Genomic DNA, 18,184 nt, shown 5'->3' with positions numbered 1-18,184 from the left:
AGATATTGGATTGCTCTCATTTTATGGTGAGTCAAAACTATGAAAGAACATAGCTACACTCTCTTATAATAAATGTGAGAGAAAATTAGGTAGAAATTATAGGGATTGAAAAATGGGCTGGTGTAGAGTACTGGTTTCACTTGATCCAAGATAAAATAATGTCTCTTTTTCTTGCAGGAAGCTGAGAAAATGTTAGAAATCGGGGGAGACAAGTTCCCCTTAGAGAGCAGGAAGTTACTAAGTAGTCCTGGAAATCACAACAGTTTCAGGTAAAGCTCCCAAAACACGGAGGAGTTGACTTCTTTTAGTGGTTCTGTAAACATTCTGGCTTTGTGGTGGGGATTGGGGCATGAATGCAGCTGCTGGTATAAAAAGCTGAACATTCAACCTCTCAGTTGCAACCTATGAAAACACACTTCCTTTTGGTTTCCTGAGGGCCTGCCATGCGTCAGGCACTGTGCCAGTTATGGGAGTCATGGGAGGACCCTGCTTCCAAAGTTCGTGCTCTCCTCAAACCAGTGCTCTTTCTGCCTGTCTCTGCCACCTTCCAAGGGTGAATAGGATACAGGCTATGCTTGTCATCCTAGTGGGTGTGAAGTTCCCGTGCTTAGGCAAATCTTTCAGCTTGGCTCATGGCAGCTGCAGTCCCAGAAGCCAAGGGGAAACTGAACTGGGATTCCTCCAATTCCTTACTTCTGCCAGAGATCTTAGCCTTTTGGTCTGTTCCACCTATTTGTGGTCTGCTCACCACAAATCACAGGATGCTAAATCGGTCCGTTTGTGCATTCATTCCTGGCATTTTGTTTCCACTTTGAGAGAGGAATACACAAGCTGAAAGAAGCCCAGAGGTGGAGAGGGAACAGAAAAGGGAGAGAGGGGATCTGGGCCATCTAGATGCTGGATGATTTACTGCCGACTTTTTTACTTGATTGTGGTTTATACTGAGAGAGAAAAGAGGAAAAGCTTTTCTTTGGTCTTTTATTCATTTATTTATGACAACTGAAAGTAATGTATATTTAAGGTATGCAACATTATACGTAATATGTAAATATATATATATATATATACATACAGTAAAAGAATCACTTTAATCAAATTGACAGCATATTCATCACTTCCTATACTTACCATTTATTTTTTGTGGGTGGAGAGAACATCTGAGATCTACTTTCTTAGCAAATTTCAAGTATACAATACATTCTTATTACTAACTATAGTCCCCATGCTCTATATTGTCTTCAGAACTTACTCATCTTTTAATGGGAAGTTTGTACCCTTTGATCAATATCTCCCCTTGTGCCCCCACCCCTCAGCCTCTGGTAACCACCATTCTACTCTGTTACTATGAGTATTTAACTTAAAAAAAAACGACACTGACCACAAAGAAATGGAATCGTTGGTCCTTAATAAACTTTCTGTAAGTTGCCATTCAAGGAGCCAGAGACTTAGCATTCTCTGTGGTGAAGTGGGAGCCATGCTCCTTTTCTAGCAGGTGCTTTCTCCTCTCTTGGCCTTTTAGAAGGAAACGGTCTGGCATGAGGAAAACTTCAGAGTAATGGGGGGATGGGGGTTTCTAGGAGACCAAGGACAGGATTCAAGGTCTTGATTTTCCACTTATGCATGTTTGACCTTGGACGGTCTCTTAACCTCTCTTAACCCGACAAGCTTTGTTTTCTACACGTTCAGAGTGAGGATGTTAATCCTCTCTGATGCTGTAATCGTTAAGATACCACATTGTAATAGACCTTTGTAAACTACAAATGGAAGAGATCTGGCCATGTAAATGAGAAAAGGAACAAAGAGCGCTTAGCCCCATGCCTGGCATGCAGCGAGCACTCAGTCAGTTGTAGCTCCTGGTGCTGCCACTATGGGCATCACAGTGCTGTCACCAGCATCGCCAGAGGGGCCCTTCAGAAGCAAGCAGAAGTGTGCAGGCAGGGCTGGCCCCTTCCCAGCACCCCAGCCCAGCCCTCAGCTCTGACTCACGGGCCACCTTGCCTGTCGAATTCCAACCATCTGGTTCCTAGTGCTGCGAGAGCTATGAGACGAGCCCCCTCAGACTTCATCTTTTCCCTTCCACTGGGTGGCGGGCATCACAGACTGAGGTATATGTCTTATTTATATATGTCTGACACTGACTGTCCTAAGCATTGATTTCAGATGTGATCCCTCTGAGATTAATATATCTGATGAAATGCCTAAAACCACGGTCTGGAAAGCTCTCAGTATGAATTCCGGAAACACAAAGGAAAAGAGGTAAAGAGAACTATAATTGCTGATTTTTATTTATTTCTGGCTTTTAAAAATAGAAATCGTGTTGAAAGTAAACTGTATTTTAGATGTAAAATTGAATTTATCTGTTAAATAGCACATCTAGGACTGCCGCTAACCTCACAGAATTGTTATAAGCTTAAGAGAAGCAAAAATGTTTTCCAACTATTTGAGCAGATATATTGTTTTGAGCTGCCCATTTACACAAGCCCAAAGTTAGCATGGAATTATTTTGGAATGTAAATTTGCTTTATCTGTTTCATTCCCTTTATCCTCCTTCTAGTTCCCATTTCAAAATCGGTAGAGCATCTCTCTGGTGATTGCAGCCATACAAACTGGAAAATCCTTACAATATTGGATAGTGTTGATAATATTGATACAAACTAACCTATTTAACTTGTTCCATAATGAGAATTATTGTCTCATAAAGATTTTGAAATATTAAATTATAACTGTTTTCTTATTTTGAAAACCAAATTCTGAATATTGTTTGTCAGTAGCGTAGATCAATCTTAATCTGGTTCATGAAGAAAAGGGAAAGACGAGGCATTTTTGCCCACATTGAGGTAGGCTGTGTACTCAAATTACGTAAATAATTTTGTCCAAACACTAAGTCATCAGATAATTGAAAATGAAATCTTAGGTCTTACTAAAGGCAATTTTTCTAGCTTAAAAAAAAAATCAGTAGGCTAGGGTAGGAGACTTATTAATGTATGTGTAACCTGGCAGACCACTGTTTCTGGCACTTGGTTTATTCAGCCATGAAATGGGGATAATAACCGTCTCATTCATAAAGCTGCTCTGGAAAGTCACAGCCGCTAGTGGGTGGTAGTGGTGGGTTATTTCTTCATCGAATGGGTTAAAATAAATCTGTGCTGAATGTGAGTGAAATATAGAATCTTGTTTCCTTCAGAGGAAAATCCAGGCAGCTGTCGAAAGTATAACGCACATGATTATTTTTAGTTGAGAACTAGTCTACTTGTAAATGAACTTAAAATATAGCCAGATCGAAATTGTGGTGACATCTTCAAAGTATTGTGTTAAAAGCAGGAATGAATCATGTGTTCCCTTTTTGTCTAATTGTAACACTTTTGTTCAGTCTCTTCAACTAAAGGTCTTTGCTGGGCTGGAGGCTGTGGGCCGTGAGGTGCCACAGGGAAGCTGTGGTTACAGAGAAGATGGCGGGGGTCTCAGAGAAGAAGCGAGCCCGAGCCTGGCCCTGTCCTTGGTCCTGGCCAAGCCATGTGAGATTCAGTTATTGGTGGCGTGCGTCAGAGGGCATCGCCAGGCGTGAGCATGGAAACAGAAGACCACCTCCTGCTGGTACTTCTCTTCTTCCTTCTCTTTCTCTTCAGAACTGCCACCATTGAAGACCCAGCTTCCCACTTGCCAGACATTTCCTCTTCAGGTGGCTGGCCTGCTGAGCCATCTAAATCCATTCTGCCACTGAGGATTTTCCTCAGTGAGGTCCCTCTTGCTCAAGGACAGGGTGGGGGAGTGGGAGGAGAGCAGAGAGCAAAGGGAAGCCTCTCTGGTTGCATAGTGACTGCAGGCTCCTGGGCAGCCCTGGGCCTTGGTTTGGTTGCCTCCTCTGGGGGATGCTGGTCAGACCCAGAGGCTGCCAGAAGGTCTGCTCCTAGGAGGGTCAGCACCCTGAGCATTGGCAGTGCCAACCACAACAGCCAGAAGATGCCTCTGATCCAGTGCGTCTTCCTCACTCCCTAGCAGCAGCCTGCATAACTCAGCGAGAACCTTGGATGATGAAAGGGCCAAGAGGGACACACACACTGGACTTGCTTAGCTCAGATGGGAAAAGGCTCAGGGGAAAATGAAGAGTGAGGATGAGCAGCTTCGCTTGGTTTCACTGATAGAGTAAGAGAATGAGCTTTAGTGGCTACAGAAGGAATTAGTTTAGACATCAGGAAGGACTTCCTAGCCTGAAGATTTGTCATCCTGTCTGCTGTCTAGATATCTGGCGAAAGTTTGATTATAGATGTTTGTGAGTAGAAAAGAAGATAAGGGGTTTTTTATTGGGCATGTTGAGGAAACATCTGTGTCTTGCTGCTGTCTCTTGAGGACATATTTTGATTCCATTCCTGGAGAGATCCAAGTGCTTACGTAATGTCTCCTTAGCTGCCTTAGTCGCAAACCATCATCAACTCAATGGACCAAACCACTTTCATCATCCTGGATTTTTTTTGTTAACACATGTTTTGACTTTCAGATGTAAAAAGCTACAATGGGGAAATGAACTGTAAGTGGTGAAATTAATTCTGGTATTCAGTTTAAAACTATATTTCTACTTTTTGTCTCTTCTTCTCTGTTGCAGTGAGGGTTTGGGCTCCATTGTGTATAGACTTTCCCTTCCTTTGTGCACAGAATGTGACTAACAAGCATGTTGGTACCCAGGGGGTCTGATCAGTTTCCATCCTGGAGAATATTTGTACAGAGGGACAGCCCTTCAGTGTGCTCTCTTTCATTGGTGAAGAGTTGCTACGTAATCTTATTGAAGTTTACATTCCCTTGGACTCCAAAAATATGTTGATGCTATTCTAGTCTTACTCTAGGGACTTTGATATTGAAGGAATCCTGCATTTTCCTATCTCCCTATCTCTTAGAGCCACAATTATTTTTAATACACAGATGATTTTCAAAATATTTGACAACTGGTACAGGATAGATACCAACCACTGAGAAAGGATGCCTGCTGTAAACAAGCAGTATATATGGCCATACCAGTGCCTACTGGCTGAACATCACCCTGCTTTCAAATATTAAAGTGATATCCCTTTGAGTTATGGGTATTGTTCCTGCTTGTCTAATTTCTATTCACAAGGCTGTTTCAGGGACAGCCTCAGCTTCCTTTCCTATGGCGCAGACAGGATCAGGCATGCTTCTTTGAACTCTATGGGCATTAAAATCTTTGAGAGCCAAAGCTTCACATTTTATCACTTTAGGATAAATGTAATCATTGTACCTGTTTACCTACCTGGTTTAGAAAAATCATAAGGCAACCCATCATTGGGAAAAGCTTTCTTGTTGACTTTCCCTCTCCCTCTCTGGCTGCTTCCTTGAACTTGCCTCCTTTCTTCTCTGTTCCCTGAGAACATCCCTCCTCTCTTCCCCCATCTTGCCCCTCCCATCTGTTCCTGCCACCTCTGTATAGGGAAGGTGGTGACTGTATCCTGTTCCCTCGGCCTCAGCGTGGCTACAAGGAATATAGCAGGGAAGTCTCCATCATGCAGCAGAACTGGGTGACAGTGTCGCTGCGAGCATCTGTTTCTGCACACACAGATGTCTCAGATGCCCTGTCCTGTGGGCTTCCTGTCTTTGTTACCCTCCCGGGTTCCTGGCACAGCCTACTTTGGGAGGCTGTGCCAGTCTTTTTGGGCGATTAAATTTTCCTCAAACAACAGCTAGCTCCATTTGTGCTACATCTCAGTGGCAGGAACCACTCCATACTCTTCCTCTCTCATCTTTCCCAAATCCCACCCAGCACTCAACCTCAGTCCTGGCTGCTTCCCAGCTAAGGTCCGTGGCTGGTGACTATGGGTGGCAAAGTCAAGGTGGGACAGTGTTTAGGATAGGAAACTGAGAGTGGTAGTGAGACAGAGGCCTCGTGCGTATATGCGTGTGTCTGTGTGTGCATGTGTGCTTACTGACAAATAAGAGTATATCCAGGAGATTTCGTTGCTGCTACTAAACAGCCTCGTGCATCTAAGTTGTGGGAACATCAAGAGAATATGGTCCTTCCCCCATCTAGGACTTGCCCTCTCTAGCCTGATAGAATTGCCTGAGGGAAAATGCAGATAGCTTAGTCTTAGAAAAAGGTGTTTAAGCTCAATATTAAGGAGAAACTGATCTAGGGGTAGAAAGCAAGGCAGGTAGTTAGGTAATTCCCATGCCCAGGCTTGCTTGGGCCAGAGAAGTAGTCCGCCTCTTCTCTGACGAGGGGAAATTTCAGGAGTAGTTTGAGTGTTGACAGTCAGTGTCCTGATAGGCTGGTATTGTAGAGTAGGAAGGAATGGAGGCCAGGGATTAAGAAAGTGATGGTGAGTGGAATCTTGGTTCTAAGCAGAAAAAGTGGCATCTAGTGGCATCACTAAGTGGGTGGGTTACTTCCTAACTTGTGACTTAGGGAAGGGTTGGTCTAGGGAGAAGGTGAAGGTCAGCAGAAACGTGTTGTGAAATTGCCCCAAATATTGCTTACGTAAAATGCAGGCGAATCCTTTGTAGCTCTTGATGATTTCAAACTTCTGATGATGGGACTATCAGGAGAGCTGGTCTTTACTGCACTCAGCTCTTGTCCCCTCTCCTTGTTCATATATTAAATTTGCCTTTGGGGTAGAGAGCTAGAGAACCATTCATTTCCAAAACAAGTTATAAATAGTTGCTCTTTCTATTTGTCTGGGATAGGACTGGCTTTTAAATTAGTCATAGATATTTGATCAAAATCTGGTATGCTAAGTCTTAGGTTTGGTTAACATCTTAGGTTGACATCTGTGACCTTTAAGAGGTCTCTGCTTTGGGGAATCTGGTTTTTGGTCATCCAAAAAAGACAGTTCCCTGTTTGACTTTATTTTCTACCTATTCTGTATTCTAGACTTTGCTTCTAATTAAGGAACCAGTAATTCTCCCTGCAGCTTCTCTGATGATTTCAATGTCCATGTTCAGCATGTCCAGGTTTTCCTGATGCATAGGAGAAGGCTTGAGCCAAGAGCTCGTGGCTTTCATTCTAACTATCATTAGACATACTCTCCAGTATGTTCTTTCTACTACTTTGTTAGCTTCTCTAAATGTCTGCTTTTGCAGGAGTTAGCACCTCCTCCGAGGACTTTTAAGCACTCTTTGCTAGTTCGTTATTGCATTTTCCTTAGACTTCTCAGGTTCCCAAGCCACACCCTGGCAGGACAGTCAACATGCATCAGATATTCTCAGCCTTCTTGACTTTCTCTTGGTCGTAGCTGCCAGACCTCCTAAGGTAGAAATTGTTCCTGCCGGTCCTAACTGGCCAAATGAGACATCATATCAGTTCTGCCCCCTTTTGCTGACTTAGCTTTTTCAAGCCCTCTTTCCCCTCCTTTCTGCCTTTTCCTCAGTCTTTCAAGTTCTTCTTGGAGGGAAGGAGTTTTTGGTCAGAGGTCCTAACAACCCCTGCCAGTGGGGGCTGGGAAGAAAGGGGAGGAGGTTGGATAGTTCTGGGGCTGCTCCAAAAGGGAACTTTATGGTTATTTGCCTTATTTAGGATGAGGGACTATGAATTCTCAAGCCCTCAGGCTCATCCATATTTCAGTGTAAATAGAGAAAGACATTCCAAAACCAAATAGAAGGGATTTTTCTACCAAACCTATTCTTTATCATTCTTGGTGCCCCTGGGGTCTTATATTAATTATAGAGAATGGGGTAGTTGACTCAATTCACGTTTCTTTAGTTTCTTTATTGGAAGGAGGCTGACTTTCACAACCAAAGAGGTGTGAAGTAACTCTATCAAAAGGGGAAAGGAGTGTCACATGAATCTTTTCAATAGGAAACATCAGAAAGTGGAGCAATTCAACTACAGGCATAATTCTTTTAGGAGATTCTGTGCTCAAAGGGAATGGAATGGTTTCTGATCCTTCTGAAAAGAAAAGGAATAGCATTTTCTGAAACCCAACTCACTTTCAGCATTGGAGAATATAGAATTTTTCTTCTAGCTGATGGCATTAATATTTCTGAGCAGGAGAGAGAGAGCCCACCCACGGCCCTTTCCCAAGTCCAGCAGGAATCAGCAGAGCTTGGGTTCTCTTAGCAGGTTTGCGGTCGATTTCAACTTGCAGGTTTTTCACACGTGCAATAAACTGAATGTGCAATTACTCCTTTTGCAAAAGAGGCCAAAATCCTCCTCCCCACACCTCTCCTCCATATTCACTCCTCCAAGATGATAAGCCTCCCTCTCGTTTATCTGTGTCTGTCTGTCCGACTGGTTAGATACAGCTGCCCTCCCGAGCACATGGTGTCAGGTGGAGAGCAGAGCGACCTTCCCACGGAAGGGGACGGCTTGAGGTGCTGGTACATTTCCCTCGTTTTCTATGTTCTTCTTTCTAGTAGGTCTCCTGTAGAGATAGAGATATTTTTGTTTTAGAGATTCCAAAGTATATATTTTTAGTGTAAGAAATGTACCCTCTCCACACTCCATGGTGTAAATAGAGCCAAGAACACGTGTCATTGTGATAATCCCCTAGCGATCTGCGGTAGCAACAGAATCCCTGTCCCTCACCGCCTAGTCTCACGGTCTGTGTCTGTGAACCGAGGGGGTGATGGTGACACCTCTGCCTGCCCAGACCTTCCTGTGCTCAATGGGTGAAAAATAAAGTCTGTGTAACTGTTAATACCTATGGTGTCTTTTGAGCTCGAAACGCGGGATCTGAGCCAAGGTGACCACCTTCCAGACTTGGGAAGAAGAGTTATGAAGATGCGGGGGTGGGCCTGAAGAGGGGCCTATACACTTTCCTGGGTACAGGTCCTGAGGATCCCTGGCTGGAGCCATGGATGAGGCTAGAGTGCCCTTTCTTTGGGGACCACTTAGACTTATTTTTGGGTCAGGGGACAGGATAGCATGAAAAGAAAGCCCACTTTGGAGCTACAACTAGGCTGATGAGACCAATTGCTAATATTTAAGGACTTGCCACTGTCTAGAAATCCAGATTTTAAAGGTCTACAGTTATTCCAGATATTTTTGGTTTTAGGGGGCGTGGGGCTCCATTTCTCTTCCTCTCAAATCCAGTCATTTGAGGGATGGAGGAAAGGGGAAGAAGGAAGGATTGGAGTAAGAGTAAAGAGGTGACTGAGGGGGTAGAAGGCAAGGGGAAGGGGAGAGCCAGTCAGCCAGCCTGTGAAATGTGACTAGAAGGGCATCAGCTGGAAGCCTCCTGGACACCAGCTCTCTGTGGCTTTTCCAGTAAGGAGAACCAAGACAAACGGGTGTGGGACACAGGACAAGCCAGGGTTAAGTCATGGGGTGTTTGGGAAGGTTCCTGTGTAGGAACTGAAGCCGGTTTTCACCCATTAAGTTAAACGTGAAAAGTGCTCAAGATGGTACCTGGCACACAACTAACACAGAGTAAGTAACAAGAAGCCTGGGGGAAGGTGGTTCCTGGCTTGGTTAATGGCATCAGTCACATCAGGGCTCTGGTCAGATTTTCTGCAGTTCTCTTGGTTTTCCCCCTCATAATCTGGACCAGAGCTCCAGAAGCTCTGGTCATCACAACAGGCAGCATAACTCTTCAGTACAACAGAGGGTGAGGGGGGCTTTCTCCAGCTTCTCTCTCTCTTTTAAAGGAGAAAACTTCTCCCAGAAGCCCCCTGTTCCCAACATGTCATTGGTCAGAATTGGGTCATATACTCATCTCTAAGATGGGAGAAGGAGATGGGATTATCTTGTTTGGCTTGGACAAATTGTCTTCACTCTCCAGGGTTGGGCCCGTCTTCCTTGACCATATTGCTGCTCTATTACTTGTACAAACTTCTGTTAGCAAGGAATAAGGCAGGAACTGTAAGCGACCAAATATCCAAAAGAATCTGCCAAAGGACCCAGGAGAACCTGAACTACGGGGCCTCCAGCAGAGCAAGAGCCGGGCTGCAAAAACAGGAGACTCAGGAGGCCGGGGAGTCTCCAGGCAGGTTAGAGGTGTTCCACCTGCTTCTACCTAATCTACTAATGCCTGGCCCCCACTCCACACTGATTACACAGACTCCCTGGGAATAAGCACAGACACTGGTATTTGTTAGATTCTCTCCAGATGATACTTACATGCAGGAAGGTCAAATTGCTGTCACGCTTCACCTTCATCTTGGCCTGACTCAGCTCGTCTATGCCTGCTTCACTTCCAACCAGCTTATTCTCACCCTCCACTGTGTATATTTTCCTACCTTACAGCTTTTCTGCAATGTCATTGCCTCTCTGCCCAACCTATCACAGCTTTAACCACCTCCAGATTCTTTCAGCTTCAATCCTCATGGCTCACAGCTTTCACTGTCTCTGATTTTTAGAATCAGATTCCCAAGGTTGAGAATGTGATTGGGCCCAACTCATTATTTCTTAGCCACGTTGTAGGTCCCTCACCAGCCTATGAATCAGGGGCCTTTGGGTCTGGGATGTCTCAGGGCCAACTGGGGAAGAATAAGGGTCAAACAGTAACAGATACGGCAGTTGAGGGGTGTTCCTTCAGCAGAGGCTATGACTTGTTAGTTTCCCTTAGAAGGAGATAGAGCAATTGACATACCTAGTTATCTTTGTGATGTCCAAGGCTGATCCAAGGGTTACAGACCTGGTCACAAGTTCACCCCCTTTTACCTCTTGGTTGTGTGAGAGACTCTACACATGGACATCACCAGATGGTCGACACTGAAATCAGATTGATTATATTCTTTGCAGCCAAAGATGGAGAAGCTCTATATAGTCAGCAAAAATAAGACCGGGAGCTGACTGTGGCTCAGATCATGAACTCCTTATTGCCAAATTCAGACTAAAATGAAAGAAAGTGGAGAAAACCACTAGACCATTCAGGTATGAACTAAATAAAATCCCTTATGACTATACAGTGGAAGTGAGAAATAGATTTAAGGGACTAGATCTGATAGAGTGCCTGATGAACTATGGACAGAGGTTTGTGACATTGTACAGGAGACAGGAATCAAGACCATCCCCAAGAAAAAGAAATGCAAAAAAGCAAAATGGCTCTCTGAGGAGGCCTTACAAATAACTGAAAAGACGGGAAGCGAAAAGCAATGGAGAAAAGGAAAGATATACCCATTTGAATGCAGAGTTCCAGAGAATAGCAAGGAGAGATAAGAAAGCCTTCCTCAGCAATCAATGCAAAGAAATAGAGGGAAACAACAGAATGGGAAAGACTAGAGATCTCTTCAAGAAAATTAGAGATACCAACAGAACATTTCATGCAAAGATGGGCTCAATAAAGGACAGAAATGGTAGGGACCTAACAGAAGCAGAAAATATTAAGAAGAGGTGTCAAGAATACACAGAAGAACTGTACAAAAAAAGATCTTCATGACCCAGATAATCACAATGGTGTGATCACTGACCTGGAGCCAGACATCCTGGAATGTGAAGTCAAGTGGGCCTTAGGAAGCATCACTATAAACAAAGCTAATGGAGGTGATGGAATTCCAGATGAGCTATTTCAAATCCTGAAAGATAATGCTGTGAAAGTACTGCACTCAATATGCCAACAAATTTGGAAAACTCAGCAGTGGTCACAGGACTGGAAAAGGTCAGTTTTCATTCCAATCCCAAAGAAAGGCAATGCCAAAGAATGCTCAAACTACTGCACAATTGCACTCATCTCACACACTAGTAAAGTAATGCTCAAAATTCTCCAAGCCAGGCTTCAGCAGTATGTGAACCATGAACTTCCAGATGTTCAAGCTGGATTTAGAAAAGGCAGAGGAACCAGAGATTAAATTGCCAACATCTGCTGGATCATCAAAAAAGCAAGAGAGTTCCAGAAAAACATCTATTTCTGCTTTATTGACTATGCCAAAGCCTTTGACTGTGTGGATCACAATAAACTGTGGAGAATTCTGAAAGAGATGGGCATACCAGACCACCTAACCTGCCTTTTGAGAAACCTGTATGCAGGTCAGGAAGCAACAGTTAGAACTGGACATGGAACAACAGACTGGTTCCAAATAGGAAAAGGAGTACGTCCATGCTGTATGTTGTCAACCTGCTTATTTAACTTATATGCAGAGTACATCATGAGAAATGCTGGGCTGGAGGAAGCACAAGCAGGAATCAAGATTGCCAGGAGAAACATCAATAACCTCAGATATGCAGATGACACCACCCTTATGGCAGAAAGTGAAGAACTAAAGAGCCTCTTGATGAAAGTGAAAGAGGAGAGTGAAAAAGTGAAAAAGTTAAAGCTCAACATTAGAAAACTAAGATCATGGCATTCGGTCCCATCACTTCATGGGAAATAGATGGGGAAACAGTGGCTGACTTTATTTTCTGAGCTCCAAAATCACTGCAGATGGTGATTGCAGTCATGAAATTAAAAGACGCTTACTCCTTGGAAGGAAAATTATGACCAACCTAGACAGCATATTCAAAAGCAGAGACATTACTTTGCCAACAAAGTTCCGTCCAGTCAAAGCTATGATTTTCCCAGTGGTCATATATGGATGTGAGAGATGGACTATAAAGAAAACTGAGCACTGAAGAATTGATGCTTTTAAACTGTGGTGTTGGAGAAGACTTGAGAGTCCCTTGGACTGCAAGATTTAACCAGTCCATCCTAAGGGAGATTAGTCCTGGGTGTTCTTTGGAAGGACTGATGTTGAAGGTGAAATTCCAATACTTTGGCCACCTGATGCGAAGAGCTGACTCATTGGAAAAGACCTTGATGCTGGGAAAGATTGAGGGCAGGAGGAGAAAGGGACGACAGAGGATGAGATGGTTGGATGGCATCATTGACTCGATGGACATGGGTTTGGGTGGACTCCGGGAGTTGGTGATGGACGGGGAGGCCTGGCGTGCTGCCGTTCATGGGGTCGCAAAGAGTTGGACACGACTGAGCGACTGAAATGACTGACTGTGTTTAATTGCTGAGACTCACAGGTAGAAGCTTGTAAAAAAAAATGTGCAAGAATTACATTGCTCTCTCCTTCCACCATTGCCCCAAAGGTCCCTAGCAGAGCACACCCCCCATGATCCTACCTGTCTGGTTGATGTCAGTGCTCACAAGTGGAGGGAATCACCAAGCTTCCCTGTCAGGAGACTAAGTGGGTGTGATTGAGGCTGTCAGCAAGTGGCAAGCAAATGAGAAGGAAACCAGGAACAAACCTGCCAGGCTTCAAGATCCAGCTCTGCCTCATAGCTGTGTGACCTGGGGCAGCTTGCTTCATCCGTGCCTCAGTTTCTTCCCTGCAAAATGGGAGTGATAATACTGCCTTGTTTATAGGTGTATAGGAGAGACTAAATTAATTAAGCAGGTAAGGCCAACCCTTCTCTGCCTTCCCTTGGTGCCTCCTCCAGAAGCAGGCCTGCCCCTCTCCTGCCCTCCTGGTCCTCGGACTTGCAGCTGTGTGGTAGAGTGGACCCCCTAGAGTCAAGGGGAGAGGGGTCATGGTCATTGTAACCTCTGTCTGTGTGCTTCATAGGTATTGAATCAGCCCCTTGCTGGGGCTTCTGGGCCTCGGCCATGCTCTCCAGCTCAGCTTCCATTTGGGGTTGTGGGGTGCTAGCTCAGCATAAGACCGTCAGTTCCTCATTCAGCCATTGATCTTTGGGGGTGTAGTCCCTAGGTCCCAAGGGGAGAGGAAGGGTGAATGGGGGATTCCCAATCCCCAAAACGATAATGGTCATTTCTCTCTTCTTACTGTAGTCCCCAAAGCCCCTTCCCACTCTCAGAAATTACTAAATGAGTTATCACCTGATTTCCCTAAGAAACACAGTGGGTAAAGAAAAGATGCTCGTGCCTTGACTGCTCTAAAGAGTGGTAAGTTTTCTACTAATTTTGTGCTGTGCGATTCTAGCTCCAATTTTGAGTCAGAAGGGCCTCCATGGCTGCTTTTAACAGTTCTGTCTTCACTATCATCACCATCAAAGGCCTCCCTTGGGCACCTCATAGCCTACCTTGCAGGGCTGAAGCCCTCATTGGGGAATCCCTGGCAACAGTAGCCAACATCTGGTATGTGTGTGTAACATGCCTGGCTAAGCACATCAGGTGTACATCATCTGACCCTCATGAGACACGGAATGGGTACTTGATGCGCCTCCAGATGAAAACTGAGGCTCACAAAGGTTATTGTTTAAGTACACAGCTGATACAGCAGAGACTTGAGTGAGCCTCTGTTTGTGTGTCTGGAATCTGTGCCCTCAGCTTCCCCACTCTCTAGGGGCTTCATAAGGTTCCTAACTCTGCGGTCATATTTGGATGTATACAGAAAAGGAAAAGGGCAGACTGAAGAGTCATTATAGAAATGTATGACTAGGTAATGTACGAGTTATGTGACTTGTAAACAGCAGGCAAAGTTGAGAAAACAAACACAAATTCAGTGGTCCAGAAAGAGTGCCTACAATATGGCAGGTTTTTTAAACAATTAGAAAACAAAAAGAAACCTGAAAGCCAAGGAAAGTGATCACTTCTGAGCAATCCTGGAAATGTTTTCTTAAGAGGAATTTTAGGATGCATTGTTAAGATGTGAAGAACCCAAGTACAGATCCAAGATTTGGGGAACTTGGTAAGTCATGGTTGGTGACCAAATTGTTGCATCATAATCCACTGCATGCTCTTCCCTACCTTGGCTCAGGGGAGCTGTGGTTTCATCCCGCCTGACAGTGGTCAGACCCCACAGAGACTCCTGTGTCCTCTTCAGAGCCTGCTGGAAAAACAGAGAAGGAGGAACACGTGAAGAAGGTGGAAGAAGACTCAGGGAGTCTTAGCAGCAGGGTTGATCTCATCTTTGTCCTCAAAACTCAGGTGTTTAGTGCCTACCTAGGAAGGGGGTGGGGGAATAAAGCTTCTCAGAGGACCTTCAGTGGGACTCATATCAAAAATAAGATCACATATGAGACGCAGAGTGGTGAGGACTATGGGTTTCTCTGGGATGTGGAGGGGATCCTGTCAGAGCCTCAGTCAGGGAGGCCTTCAAAGATGATACAGGAGAGAAGGAAGGAGACGAGAAAAGATAGTATTTAGATCAGGTCCCAGAGGCAGGAGTGCCGATGGAGTGTTCTGATGACAGTGGATTTGACTGGTTTGCTTGCAGTTGGCTTCCCTGGTGGCTCAGTGGTAAAGAATCCTCCTGCCAGTGCAGGAGATGAGGGTTCAGTCCCTGTGATGGGAAGATCCCCTGGAGAGGAAATGGCAGCCCACTCCACTATTCTTGCATGGGAAATCCCATGGACAGTGGAACCTGGAGGCCTACAGTCCATGGGATCACAAAAGATCACACAACTAGCATCTAAACAACAACAAAGGGTTTCGTGTCAGAAAGCAATTGTCCATGAACTTGGAGACAGAGGAAAGGAGACCTTGAGTGCCAGATTAAGGAGGACTTTCCTATAGGTTCCAGGCCACTGTCACAAGGGAAATGTATGCTTGTTGATGTTTTGGAAAAATTCATCTTGTGGCCCTGAGGAAGAAGACTTGGAAGAGGAGAAAGGAGGTGGGTGGACCAGCACGAGATGGTGAGGCTCTGGGGAAGGAAGGGGAAGCACCGATGGAGAGAAGGACAGATGAGGAAGACGAAGGCAAAAAGCAACTGGATGTGGGGCTTCCAAGCAGAGTGGACATCACTCTGATGTCACATCTGAGCAAAAGTCCATTGCATAGAATAAAGAGCAAACTCGCTTGACAGAGCTCCAGAGGACATAGCCCAGACCAGCTTCTCTTCTAAGGAGACAGGTTTAGGTTCAAGGTTAGAATTTAGAGCCAAAGTTGACCAAGAACAGAATCAACTGCCTCAGGAACCAGGGCGTGCCCAGCTCAGAGAGGTGCAGGGTGGACGCTGGCTGGGAACCTGCAGGTGTGTGAGGATGGATGGGCGGGCCCCTGACTCCATGGCAGAGATAGGGTGCTGCAGACAGACCGCATGACCCGGGAGGAGATGAGGGATGGGAGGGTGGTGATGAAGGAGTGGGTGGGGACCAGATGTCTGAGTCGAGTGGAGGGAGCAAATGGTGCAGGGAAGACAGTGTGTGGGAGGCAGTTGTCTGCTTCTGAGGCCAAGCAGGAGGGTGAGAGCCTCTACACTTCAAATCCCCACCATCCTGGGGCGGGGCCTTTGGTTATGCAGGTCCCAGATCACGTGGGTCTAGGTTAAAACATTAGGGTTCCATAAGAAAACATGAGTGTTTTCCTGCTTGCCTCCTGTGCCTCAGCTGCTGTTATAGGACCTCCAGGTCTTCTCAGTACCCCTCAGAGCTAACTCATGTCTGTTCACAAATGTGGTGACCTCAGTGACAACCTCACATCTGTGTTCCACATCCAATGCTGAATGAGCTCTACTGCCATTGCCGCCTCTGTTATCACCCCTGCAGACGCACTTAGTGCCCAGCCACTCTGCATGGCCAACACCCTCACGCACTGATGGCCCTGGAGGCAGCCTCACCGAGCTGCTCCCCTGATCCAGGGATGAAGAGCCTTTTCTCCCAGCAAGGAGAGGCACCCTCCCCTCTCCCAGTGGCTGCTGCTGCTGCTGCTAAGTCGCTTCAGTCGTGTCCGACTCTGTGCGACCCCAGAGACGGCAGCCCACCAGGCTTCCCCATCCCACCCAAAGCTAAATTGCCTTGGTTCCTCCAGTGGCCAAAGGAAGAGCATCCATTACAAGATGGGATGGCAACTGCCTGGAAAGTCCCACGAAGAGGGGGACTGAACAAGTTAACCCCTATTAATGCCCTGCTGCTGCTGCTAAGTCGCTTCAGTCGTGTCCAACTCTGTGCAACCCCATAGATGGCAGCCCACCAGGCTCGCCCATCCCTGGGATTCTCCAGGCAAGAACACTGGAGTGGGTTGCCATTTCAGCCATGTCCAAGGTTAAGGTCACATGGGCAGCAGAGATCATGAGTAGCGGTTGCTCCTAGAAGGCAGTATGGGTAGGCGTTGCTCGTGCAGCATCTCTAATATAAAAAGTTTCCATGCTCTAAGGGCTCAGAATGTGTCAAACACTGAGCCGAGTACTTTGAAATACGTAATTCTTTTAACTCTCACAACAATACTTTGAGGTATGCATTGTTACTCCTTTTTTATGGGTGTGGGAACTGAGGTTAAGAGGTGTGCAGCCAGTAGATGGCAGAGCTACGATTCAAACCCAGATCTTCCTGAGTCCAAAGCACATTCATGCTCAAAACCATACCACTATTCATTGTTCTGATGACACGGGTTCAGCTCATCCAGTTCCTAAGCCCAAATGACCACTTTGAGAGCTGAGCAAATTGGTTTGGCCATATCTACACTGACCTGCTTACTGAGTCAAGAAATAATGATGGTGTGCTTACTCTGAGCCAGGCGCTACCCTAGGGCTTGGGACACGATGGTGAACGAACATGGGGCTTCCAGTTTAGGAGGGGGTGGCATAAATGAGCACATTACGTACATCCAGGGGGAGGCTGATCTCACCAACAGGGTGGGCAGTTTGGAAAACTTTTCTGAGCCCCCCAGTCTCATGGTCACTACATGGCTCTGGGAAAGTGGACATCAGGACATAGAGTTCTCTGGTCCTGACTCTGCTGTTTGCCAGTTTCTGCTTCCTTCTCTGGGCCTTAGTTTCTTAGTATAAATGAGAGGTCATGTTTAGATGGTTTCTTTTTAAAAAATGTTCTATTAAAATATAGTTGATTTGCAATGTCGTACTAGTTTCAAGGGTACAGCAAGGTGATTCAGTTATATACATATATATATATAAAGAATCCGCCTGCAGTGCAGGAGACTGGGTTCAGTCCCTGGGTTGGGAAGATCCTCTGGAGAAGGGAAAGGCTACCCACTCCAGTATTCTGACCTGGAGAATTGGAAGAGTCCATGGGGTCACAAAGAGTCGGATACAACTGAGCAACTTTCACTTTCATAATTTGTATATATATATTACATATATAATATTCTCTGTAGATTCTTTTTCATTATAGGTTATTATAAGATATTGAGTATAGTTCCCTGTCTGTACAGTTGGTCCTTGTTATCAATTTTATATATGGTTGTGTGTATATTTTAATCTCAAACTCCTAATTTATCCCTCCCCCTTCTGCCTTTGGTAACCATGTTTGTTTTCTATGTCTGTGAGCTTATTTCTGTTTTGTAAGAAGGTTCATTTGTATCATTTTTTTTTAAGATTCCACATGTAAGTGATATGATTTTGTCTTTGGCTTACTTCACTTAGTATGATGTTTTAATTATCTCTGGGTCCATCTATGTTG

General features: G+C 45.2%; 1 protein-coding gene across 13 annotated transcripts in view; it reads left to right on the top strand.

Moving 5' to 3' along the window:
- The window catches only part of SLC4A8 (solute carrier family 4 member 8), a 112,433-nt gene extending 103,794 nt beyond the window's left edge, over positions 1–8,639 (top strand). For all 13 annotated transcript variants that reach the window (XM_061416030.1, XM_061416041.1, XM_061416037.1 and 10 more), the window contains 3 exons: positions 178–269; positions 2,161–2,256; positions 3,371–8,639. In XM_061416030.1, the coding sequence (XP_061272014.1) occupies positions 178–269; positions 2,161–2,256; positions 3,371–3,383 (201 nt within the window). In that variant the 3' untranslated portion in view covers positions 3,384–8,639. The remainder of the gene's footprint in view (positions 1–177; positions 270–2,160; positions 2,257–3,370) is intronic.
- Positions 8,640–18,184: the final 9,545 nt, after the last annotated feature.

Source organism: Bos javanicus, chromosome 5 (assembly GCF_032452875.1).
Source record: "Bos javanicus breed banteng chromosome 5, ARS-OSU_banteng_1.0, whole genome shotgun sequence".
Lineage (NCBI taxonomy): Eukaryota > Metazoa > Chordata > Mammalia > Artiodactyla > Bovidae > Bos > Bos javanicus.
The sequence above is the reverse complement of the archived record's forward strand: the minus strand, read 5'-3'. Positions and strand labels throughout refer to the sequence as shown.